Genomic DNA, 11,723 nt, shown 5'->3' with positions numbered 1-11,723 from the left:
CCTTTTCCAAAAAATTTGAATATCATGGAAAAGTTGTTTAACTTCCATAATTCCATTCAAAAGGTTAATCTTTAATAGATGATTGATTCAGGGCCCACAATTTAAACGATTTCAAGTATTTATTTGTTTATTTTTACATAGTTTGGGCTTCCAGCTCATGAAACCCACAAAAACAGGATTTAAAAAAAAATTGAATACTGTGGAGAAATCAGCCCAAATGTTGCAGGGCATGAATGTTTTAAACTGAGCGTGACACATTAATCATCTACTAAACTCAAAGCACCTGCACAGGTTTCCCCAGGTGTCATTATATTGCTTCAGTTTGGTTCATTTGTCTCAGTTCGGTTCAATATGGGGAAGACTGCAGACATAACTGGCCAGAAGACCATCATTGATGCCCTCCATAGGATGGGTAAGCCACAAAAGTTCAAAGCTACGGATGCTGGCTGTTCACCGAGTGCTGTGTCCAAGCATATCAATGGAAAGTCTAGTGGAAGGCAAAATGTGGCAGGAGAAGATGCACCAGCAAAAGAGATGACCGTGGGCTTTAGCGGATTATCAAACAGAGAAGATTCCAGAATCTGGCAGAGATCCAGAAATAGTGGAATGAGGCGGGAGTCACAGCTTCAAAAACCACCACATTCAGACGCATTCAAGAGATGGGCTACAACAATCGAGTTCCTTGGTCCTCTTTTCCGATGAAAGTAAGGTGTGCCTTTCATTCAGAAATCAAGGTCCAAGGGTTTGGAGGAAGAAGGGTGAGGAACAGAACCCATACTGCTTGAGATCCAGTGTGAAATATCCACAGTCAGTCATGATTTGGGGTGCAATGTCCGGTGCAGGTGTTGGTAAACTCTGCTTTCTTAAATCCAAGGTCACCGCAACAGTCTACCAGAATGTTTTAGAGGACTTCATAATTCCTTCTGCTGATCTGTATGGAGATGCAGATTTCATCTTCCAGCAGGACCTGGCCCCTGCCCATGCCGCCAGAAGCACCAAAACCTGGTTTGATGCCCATACCACAGTGCTTGACTGGCCAGCCAACTCGCTGAATCTATGAGGTATTCTCAAGAGGAAAATGAGGGGCACCAGACCCAACAACAAAGAGCTGACAGCAAGCGTCAAGGAAATCTGGGCTTCCCTAACTCCCAGGCAATGCCACAGGCTGATTGCCTCAATGCCACATTGCAACGAGGCAGTGATAAAGGCAAAGGGATTTTGAAAGTACCATATTTTGATTGATGTGTAGTGATCCTAATTCCTTTATTTTTTTCCTGCAAAAACTGAAGTAATGTGGGCTGATGTCTTCACATTATTCTAATTTTTTGAATTCCTGTTTTCATGGGTTTCATGAGCTGGAAGCCCAAATTATGTAAAAATAAACAAATAAATACTTGAAATTGTTTAAATTGTGGGCCCTGAATCTATCATCTATTAAAGATTAATTTTTTGAATGGAATTATGGAAGTTAAACAACTTTTTCATGATATTCAATTTTTTTGGAAAGGGTATATATATATATACTTGTGTGTGTGTATATATGTGTGTGTGTATATATATATATATAATTTTTGTATTTGCTCTCGTGCAATGCGGACACTTCCTCTCCCTCTCTTGTTCTCCTCCTGCTTTTTTCCTGCTCTGTGTATTGGAGCTCCTGTTCCACGTCTTCCGAAACTAAAACTACTGTGTGGGTCTGGGCAGCTGGAATTTTCAGTGCAATCGACAAAATATTTTCAACAAAGCGACAGGGTCCTGGAGAGCCCTTATGCCCTGCTGAGACTCACGCGGCAGGATATGTCATGGATGGAAGCTGATGTGTCTTTCCGTTCTGTCTCAGGAGGACGCCGAAGACATTATATAACTGGATTTATGATATCAGGGTGTCTGAGCTCTGGCATCGGTGGATTCCTGTGTTATCGACTATTAAGGAAGACGGCAGCAGCAGTGTCGGCAATGGCAAAATTGCCAAGTCTGTATGAAGGTTTGGTTCGTGCTTCGAGTACTCAAAATCAGCTGATTTAGGACATAAACCATAAGATGGAAGCAATTTGTGAGAATTGCAGGCCACCTGTGGCTTCTGGGACTCACCAGCATGTTGGAGACGACCTTGGAGGAGCCTTGTAGGCATAGACCAGTGGAATGCTCACTAATCTGGCCATTTTGGATCTTGAAAGTACCAGCAGAACTCAAGGCTGACAAGAAAAAAAACAGTCTGCCTGAAAAAAATCTACAATTGTGGCTTTTCTGAATCTGACTCACCCGGTTGTCTTCGAAAACAGGCTGACTGATCAAATTTCTCCTGGGCTATGTAAAAAGTAAGGAAAAGCTTTGTCTATTGCACCCCCCCCCCCCCCCCACCCCTGAGAACTTCTGTCTGTGAAGGATTATCAGAACTGTGCTGGCTGACCAACATCTTATCAGGACTATGGTTTATCTGGAAGTGCTTCATGGATGAATCTCACTGCCTTACTGTCAAATTGTCAAATGCATATGTAAGGTGTTTATAAATGTGCTTGCTGGTAGAGTGTTTCTTGATGTCTTAAATCGTGTCCTGATGTAATAAGGTGTGAAGAGATCTTTCTTATTTGTAATACCACTATCCTATTCTCATGGATTTTTCCCCTTTTCTATTTAAAAAAGTATTCTGAAAAAGGATAAGGGGCCACGCTCCAGTAGCAGCAACAATGTGCACTTCGCCTATCTTTTGGACAACTGTATGAACATAATCTCATTGTATTTCGGTACAATGATAATAAAGTTTATTCTGATTCTGATGAATAAGAGGCAGAAGATTTTGCTTGCTTAAGAAAATCAAAAGCAGGTTTATTGGAATTCAGATAACTTTTTTGTATTTTAAAGAAATATTACATAAAATAAAGAAAATAGTTAAAAAAAAATACCCATGTGCATGAAACCAAAAGTATCACATACATCAAAACTTTAAAAGTTGCTCTACACACATCCTGTACTAAAAACATCCAACTATAAAAACTAAGTTAGAGGCTGACATGACAGTCTGAAAAATAATTGTCTAAAGATTGCCCCGTTTCACTATGACAGCTGAGTTTGGTGCGATGCTCAAGCACACAGTTTCGAGGTCCAATCTGTTCTGCTCGGTGACCTTCCTTTTGTTCAGACAAACAATTTCACCTTCTAGACGACTCAGCAGATGTCTTCTCACCGTCTGTGACAGCAGACAGAGTGATGGGTTCACACAGCAGTGGGAGAAGGCAAGTATTCGACAAATATTGTAGGTGGTTTCTAACAGTTCCACCGCCTTACAGCCTTTGGGTTCATACAAAAACTTGATAAAAAGTAAAAAATTGTAGGGTCCCCAACAGATGAAGTAGGCTGAAATAGTACAGAACACTATACCTATAGCTTTGTGCCTTTGTCTGCTTGTAGACTGGAAAACAGTCATGATAATGGCAAAAAGGCAGAAAATGATGATAATTAATGGGAGTAAAAACAGCAGTGAAACTTGAAAATAGTATCCCAAGTCGACATCATAATTGGCTTCACAGTAGTAGTCTTCCTCCACCTGTATTTTACTGGTATCATACACAGATGCAGCAATGCTGATGATCCAAGCAGCTACAGAAGCACCAACTGCACACCGTTTCCTCAGGTTGTTGTTCCACCACTTGTTCAGCACCACGGCAATGAAACGATCCACAGTCAAGGCGGTGAGTATAAAGATGCTGCTGTACAGACCAACAAAGTGCACCATCGTTATGAATTTGCACATAAAGTCCCCAAAGATCCAGTGGTGGAGGTGGTAGTAAGACCAGAATGGGAGTGAAGCCGTGAAGATCAAATCAGAGCACGCCAGGTTCAGTATGTGGGTTTTAATGACAGAATTGAGGTCTTTTTGGGTATGAAGAGCAAATATTAGCAGGATATTTCCTATGACACTGATGATAGTGATCAAGATGAAGATATATCCATTGATGGTTGAAAAATCAAAAGAATTACAAATGATTATATTTCCATCACCGTCGTCTCCTCCATCGTCGGTCAGATTGTTCTTGTACTCCATTGCAGATTATCTGTAAAACATTGGCACAAAACTGAAGTTTGTCAACAAAACTTTATTAACTTGAAGTTGTTTAAATAGTTAAGGCCTTTTTGTTTTCTAAAACAAGTATAAAACGTCAAACCGATCTCAAAAAACAAACTCACCACCGCAAACATCAGCTGCAAATCTTGTGCGGAAATGTTCTTTACAGACGAAGTTGTGACAGATGAAGTGGTTGAAGTTTCATTTACTGTTTTAGATTGAGTCACAAGCTGCCTTCTTGGGAACTGATGGTGAAATTTCACATGATTTGTTTTCAAAAGTTAACTGAACATAGATATTTTATGCTGTTTCTTGTATATTCTCAGGATGGTTTTTTTTTTATTGTCATTTAATCAAAAACGGACACAATTAACTTTAATTAAATTTTTACAACATAAAAACATAGACAAACAGCTGAGAGCAGCCGATAAACATGTTTCCAGACAACTACAACATACATGTACCTTAGAAATCCTATAACTTGATCAAAAACCTTCGATAATGACAAACTTTAAATTGGACAAGATTTTGATTGTGCTCTTTGCTGCTCAGGTTCTCACTAAAGTTAAACACTGAAATGAAAAAGTCTAGATGTGAAGATTTCAGTTCCTGTTCTGCATGCCTGTGTCCATTAATCCTATTCTCTGCAGCTCCGGAGTGACAGGTGCAGCTCATCACATGCAGCTGACACTGATGGACTGATGAGCTCTTCCAACAAAAAAGCACAAGTCTCACCAGAACCTAACACTGGAGCACGTGAAGAAATGGAAGAAAGGCTGTTAGCACTAAGAAGAGACCAAATAGCAATAAATTATTGGATTAATCTTAACTGACGGTACCAATTTTATGGATACCAGCACAAATAGGGTGAGAGGGAATGAAGCAGCAGACAGGAAAACAAAAACTGCAACAAAGGATCAAATAAACTTTGTAATATTAGTAAATCAGAAGCTATGTTAAACAAAAACTGAAGGGGAAATGGCAAAAACAATGCAAAGAAGACAGCAAAGGAAGATGGTTTTACATAATTCAGAGATGAGTGGGAGAAACTGTGGAGGAACAGAAGAGAAGAAAGATTAATAACCAGACTAAGATTTACACTCACTGGACTTAACGGCACATTATACAGAGTCCAAGAATGTAATACAAGTCGGCGTGATCACTGTGAATAAGAGTAAATCATAAAATATGTCATATCAGAATGTCAGAGATATGAATAACGATGCACGACTCCTTACCCACAATGCCTCAGCTCTGCATTCCTGTAGCAGAAAGTTGGTTCCCTTTTGATTAATTCAGCCTGCAGCCCCTGTGGGTTTTTATTTTCTTTTTTTTGTTTGTTTTTGTTTTTATTTTTTAATCCAATCTTGGACTAACTTGTGAAACACTCCCATGTTTTTTCAGCTATGTGAACCCTTACCAACTGTTCCTCGAGGCTCGAGCCAGCTCATCATTAGTTCATGTTACCTGTGTCACCCCATAATAGAGTTGCAATCGGGTCCAAAAAATCAGACCCAGCCCTTAGACATAATTTCCGAACCCCAACTGATCCAACGAATCAACAGTAATTATAGGTCCAAACTCAACACCAGCTCCCCCTTCCCCCAACACCCCCAATCAAGCTTACCACCGACCATTATTAACAGTTGGCGGACGCGTGCAGCTGAGTACAGGGGGGCAGAATATCGGAGCAGAGGAGCCATCAAAGCGCATTAAATGCTTCCCCTGCTTCTGCCTGCATCCTGCTTTGACATGTCAGATATTTTGTTCATTTTTCACAGATTGTATCCAGGAGAAGTCATTCCATGCTTATATTGACTTCCCAAAATTCACAAAATAGGAACACCACTCAGACCCATAGCATAAACTCTGTGACTTGTATCCTGATGCATGCTCAATAATCCAGGTAGAAAAATCCAAAAAAGTTCAATCTGGTCCTCTGGACATTGAAAAAAAAGAAAAAACAAAACAAAGCAAAAAAATATAGAAACGGATATAATTCATAACGGGATATGATAATATTGCAAAACATTGTTTTGGTGTTTTAGCTCCTCTTGCAGAAAACACCACATCATATAGAGAACTCCATGGATTTTGCAAACAAAGTCTGAAGAAGGCGCCAGGATAAACTCTTGCATCTTTTGATGTCACTTTACTTTTCACATGTATAGCCACATCAGAGGCAGTAGAAACTGACAGGAAAAATCTTCAACAAGATATTGACCTTAGCAACAGGACCAATTTCATCCAGAGCCTGATCTGTACTCTGCTGGATTTTGTCATTCCACATCTTGTTTCAAGTTCAATGACAGCTTTTACAGACAGAAGCATGATTGTGCCGTGGGATCTCCAGTGTCACCAATTGTGACCAATCATGGAGCAAATGGAAGAGGGAGCCCCGGACTCCTTCAAGGGAACAACACCGAGCCACTGGTTCAGATATGTGGACGACACTTGCATCAAAATCCATGTAAAGGAAGTAGAAGAGTTCAGCAGACATATCAACTCTGTGGACAACAACAACAACAGAGAGGATGCAAGCAACAACAAGCTGCCTTTTCTGGACTGTTTGGTGAACAGATGGAAGTCTCAACATTGAAGTTTACAGGAAACCTATGGTATTTACACAAATCAGCATGGTCTGTTTGATTTTCACCACCCACTGGAACACAAACTTTCTGTCATTAGAACTTTACACCACCGGGCCGAACATGTCCCCACAAAGACAGAAGGGAAGGAACAGGAACTTCAAAGAAGCTCACCAAACCTGCGGACATCCTAAAAGGGCCTTTGTAAAATCAGCAAAGATATCCAAAAAAAAAAAACACACAGCAGAACAGATACACAGAACACATATTGTCATCCCATTTGTTGCAGGAGTATCTGAAAAACTCAGAAGGATTTTTTCCAAATACAACATCCCAGTACATTTTAAACCCAAAAGGACCCTCAGACCGAGGCTGGTCCATCCCAAGGACAGAACCCCCAAACCCAAACTGAGTGGTGCAATTTATGCAGTGAGGAATGTTCAGATGAGAGAAACTAAATGTAGACGCATGTCTCAACACCAGAACTAGCTCTTCAGGACAAGACTCAGCAGTCCACCTACACCTCAATGATAAGATACACTCTTTTGAGGACCAAAATGTTCATGTTTTAGACAGAGAAGACAGATGGTTTGAACGAGGAAAAAAAAATAAACAGAGGAGGAGGTCTCAGATTTCAACTTTCAAAAACTTACAATGCAACTTTAGGCCAAACTCGTCCAGATGACATAATTTAATTTTTTTTTTTTTTTTTTATCTACCTGGATGATTGATCTTATAAACCTTATTCCAAGTCAGCTCCGCCCCAGTTTACACCTTCATGCATGTGACCAAAACATTTCTCTTGTAAACCAGGCAGACAGAGACTCACAAGCTTCTATTATGAGGGGCAAGTAGTTCCAGTCTAATCTGCATGTGAATTCATACACAATAAGGCCCTCATGCAGTTCTATAAAGCTGTCAACTCCACACACGCCTGACATTTTTGAATTGATAAAGCCTCCTGGATGGGAAGTGAAATGTCTTCAGCTTCAGTGTAGAAGTCCATTTGTTTTGGTGTTGTTGGTTTCTTTTACCTGTTTTTTGGATGTTTCACGACCTGGGTGACTAAATATATTAACCAGCATATGTGCAAGGTCTTGTTAGTTGTATAGGTTATGACTTTGTGTGTACCATTTTAAAGCACAAACTTGCCAACAGGCTGCTGTAGATTCTGTCATCCAGGACGTGGTAAAAATAAATAAATTAAGCCACTGGGCTTATGTTTTATAGTTGAACACTTTATGCATAACCCCCCACCCCCCCAAAAAAAAACTTTCTCCAAAAGAAAATAAACGGTGTGGAGTTCCAAGCTTTTAATGCATGAAGCTACTCGCATGCCAAGTAAACTCACTGCCTTTACAGTAGAGAGTAGTTGATGTCTTTCTCAGCCTAACTCACAAAAGAAGAAACCAAGGAGATGATTGTGGACTTCAGAAAGAACAAACACCCCTACACCCCCCTGAACATAAGAGGATCTGCAGTGGAAGTGGTCTCCAGCTACAAGTACTTGGGTGTACATCTGACTGACAACCTCAGCAGGAGCAACAACATCACCAGCCTGATCAAGAAAGCTCATCAGAGACTCTAATTCCTCAGGCGGCTAAGACGAGCTGGTCTGGGAAGCTCAGTCCTCACCTCCTTCTACAGGTGTGCAGTGGAGAGCATCCTGTGCTCCAGCATCAACATGTGGCATGGAGGCTGCACAGCTGCAGAAAGAAAAGCATTGCAGAGAGTGGTGAAGGCTGCACAGAAGTCTGTTGGAGTCAGTCTCCCCACCATCACAGACATCTACACCTCCAGATGCAGGAAGAGGGGCCACCTGCATCATGAAGGACCCCACTCACCCAGTACACACACTTTTTGCCCCTCTCCCCTCAGGAAGGAGGTTAAGGAGCATTAAGTGTAGAACCACTAGACTGAGGAACAGCTTCTACCCTGTGGCTGTTAGACTCATGAATCTCTAACCAGAATAATCACTGTGAAAAATCACATCATGTTGCTGTTGTAGTTGAATTAACATTGTAGATGAATATACATATATAAGTTGCTTTCATGTATTCAGTTCACTTACTTGGAGATCGCAGGTGCAGCAACTTTCTAATCTGCCTTAAACTGAAGGACAAAAGTACAATCTAAATGCTTTTCTTTCTAAGGACAAACTGAAAAATGAAAATTCCATTAAAAGTGTTCAAGGATTTCATTTTTTTTATTTCACTTGTTGATGTGGTTTCATTTCTTTTACTGAATTAACTACATGGAAAACTCCTCCCCGCTCATTTGAGATGTAATTGTGAGTCGGCTTTGTCTGCTGCGGATGTTGCTGCTGTTGTTGTGACCACAGCTCCTCAGCATTTTCTTCAAATGCGTTTTGAATTTTACACCCATAAACACGTAAAACACCGGGTTGAGGCAGCAGTGGGAGAAGGCGAGGAGTCGGCTGATGTAGAAGGCATAATTCAAATCGGTTTTAGTTTTGCAGAGTTCTGACATCAATGATGAATTCAAAGTGTGTTGGGACTCCAAAGGCAATGACTTGAGAAATATCACTAAGTTGTACGGTCCCCACCCTACAAAGAAAACAATCATGAGAGTGAAAATGAGTTTGACAGTTTTGTTTCTTCTCCTTTGGGCCGGAGGTAGCAGCAATCTGCACAGGATCTGAAAGTAGCAAAAACCAAAAACCGCTGAGGTCATGACGAAAAGGATGTTTTGCTGGTAGGTTCCCCACAAATTTCCAATGGAGCTGTCAAACACACAATGATCTGATGTCTCTGATTTCTTTACTTTAATAAAGAAGAAGACTGGACTGCCTGCCAGGATGCTAGCAACCCAAATGAACACAGTAGCTATGATGCTGGATAGACCTGAGGCGGACACTATGTCAGAGAGAGGACTCATCACAGCTACATAGCGATGAATAGTCATGAGGATGAGGAGGAACCCACTGCTGTAGAAGCCAACATAGAAAATAAAGTTAACTATTACACACAGAGGCTCTCCAAACTTCCATTCAGAGACATGGTGGTAGTAGGCCCAAAAGGGCAAACCTGAGGTGAAGAAGAGATCAGATACAGCCAGGTTCAGGATGAAAGTGTTGGTGAGGGATTTCAGATTCTCATACTTGAAGAGAATGACGAGAACTAGGATGTTTCCAAACAGGCTGAAGATCATCACAGTGGAGAAAAACAAGGGAGTAAATGTCGCTCCAAATTTAATGGCATTTGTTTGGTTGCACCCGTCACTTTCGTAGTCATCGTCATAGATCTCTGAGGTCCAATAATCTGTGTAGCTTTCAGTTGTGGCCATTTTCCTCCAGCAAGAACAGAGTCTATATATGATAAAAACAAAATATTTATAGAAAGTATAATTAAAAGCGACAAATTTGATTATTTTAATGAGTTCATACTTCAATAAATGTGAATACCTTGTATAATATTTTGCTGAGTCATGAATATAATTTTTGTCAAATTTATTATATGTTTATTTACCACATTTATTTTCTTTTTTTGACAAGATTAAAGGATACAGAACTGTTACGAAAATGTTTTTAAATAATGTGTGGTGTCAGGACATCATAACTAACGTTTTAAATATTTTTCAGGTGCAGCCTGTTCTCTTTTGACCTTTGTCCTTTTGATTTTAAAAGTGACTTTTACATAATTTCAAATATACAAATAAAACATTGAAGAGTTTGCTGACACATTATATTCTTTGCAGGTTAATTTTAGAGTCTTACTTAAAGTAGCAATTTTACATTTAAATTTTTCAGTTTGTTGTTTGTCTTCATCTTTGTGTGTCTGCTAAAAAGAAGAAATAAAATCCTGGCTGGTCCAATCAGTAAAACTTGGGTTGAAGGTTTTCATTGTTACTATAAAAGAAAAATACAAATTTTAAATGCTTCATCCTCATAGTGCTTTTAATTTAAATTTATAATAATAATTAAATATGGTAGAAACCAAACAATAACTGATTTATTTCTAACAAAAATGTGTTTGTGAGAAATCAAAGCAGATGATAAAACACAATTTTCATAAACTTTTATCAACTTTAAACAATCCAGTGACATATATCTGTTTACATTAATGGTATTCTCATTGAAATAAAGCAGAAATGAACAAATGAAGTTGCAGTGCTCTCAAAGAGAAATTAAGAATAGATAACTTACTGTACTTGCTATTTTCTGAACTCAAAGCGGTTTGCGACAACTATAGTTACAACCTGGAGAGGTGAGATGTCACCTTAAGTATTTGGAAAAACAGAAATGAAACAAACACATCAATTTCAGTTCATTAGGTATTGGGGATTGGTTTCAGATGTACCTACATGTTCTGTTTACTTATGAAAAAAAGAAGTGATTTCATTTGGTTTCAGTTGCTCATGTCCTAAATATACGTATAATACAACAATACACATACAAAATCTATCCACTGGCTGACTCACTGACCTAATATACCCAAATATAGGCATATATTTGTTTAGAAATGTATTGTTATTTGTGAAATGTTTTATAATGCAGAATGTAAACTTTAGAATGTAATTAACTTTGGTAAGTGCCATTTAATAAAACATTATTCAACTACTCCTAACATCTGCCTGCCTATTGACACTAATGGAACCTGATTTTATGCCTGCCTGTCTGTCTGACTCGTGTCGGTTTTGTTTATATATCACGTGCCTCTCAGACAAACTAGGCTGGAGTTCAGCTCGGTGATTGGCCGAGCCGCCTGTCAATCATTACCAAACCGCCTCTAACGCTAGCATGTTTTTGCTAATTCATCCAGAAACAAGACACTCCAGACTATTTTACTCCACAAGTACGTGTACTGTATAGTTATGTATTTAACGCTGACTTGTTTTTGTCCTCTTTACGGTTATTAAGTTCATTTTTTTTAATTAAATAGGAACAGGAAAGCCGTTGCTACTGCGAGCAGGTGCATTATCATGACAAGTCGATGTTAATGTTTCGATGTGTTGAATTTCGTCATCAGAAAGAGATAAGAGCCACTATTTCTAGTTTAGACTGTAGATAAAATGTGTTTGTGGTAATGACAAGGTCGTAACAAACAGTGACA

The 11,723-nt window shown here is 39.4% G+C and overlaps 2 protein-coding genes and 1 pseudogene across 2 annotated transcripts; 1 reads left to right on the top strand and 2 right to left on the bottom strand.

The window, feature by feature from the left end:
* Positions 1-3,034: 3,034 nt before the first annotated feature.
* On the bottom strand, positions 3,035-4,042 carry LOC119414258 (chemokine XC receptor 1-like). Its single transcript, XM_037681353.1, has one exon. It carries the CDS (start codon positions 4,040-4,042, stop codon positions 3,035-3,037), a length of 1,008 nt encoding a protein of 335 aa, XP_037537281.1.
* Positions 4,043-5,285: 1,243 nt separating this feature from the next.
* On the top strand, positions 5,286-7,246 carry LOC119414257 (annotated as a pseudogene).
* A 1,655-nt stretch (positions 7,247-8,901) lies between these two features.
* Positions 8,902-9,957, bottom strand: LOC119415186 (chemokine XC receptor 1-like). The gene has a single exon (XM_037682340.1). It carries the CDS (start codon positions 9,955-9,957, stop codon positions 8,902-8,904), a length of 1,056 nt encoding a protein of 351 aa, XP_037538268.1.
* Between the last annotated feature and the right edge of the window lie 1,766 nt (positions 9,958-11,723).

The sequence above is a fragment of the Nematolebias whitei genome, chromosome 9 (genome assembly GCF_014905685.2).
Source record: "Nematolebias whitei isolate Nwh7 chromosome 9, NemWhi1, whole genome shotgun sequence".
Taxonomy (NCBI): Eukaryota; Metazoa; Chordata; class Actinopteri; order Cyprinodontiformes; family Rivulidae; genus Nematolebias; species Nematolebias whitei.
This window is presented reverse-complemented; position numbering and strand designations above follow the sequence as displayed.

Coding starts and splice junctions, on each gene's coding strand:
- LOC119414258 (XM_037681353.1), bottom strand. CDS start 4,042: ATGGAGTACAAGAACAATCTGACCGACGATGGAGGAGACGACGGTGAT.
- LOC119415186 (XM_037682340.1), bottom strand. CDS start 9,957: ATGGCCACAACTGAAAGCTACACAGATTATTGGACCTCAGAGATCTAT.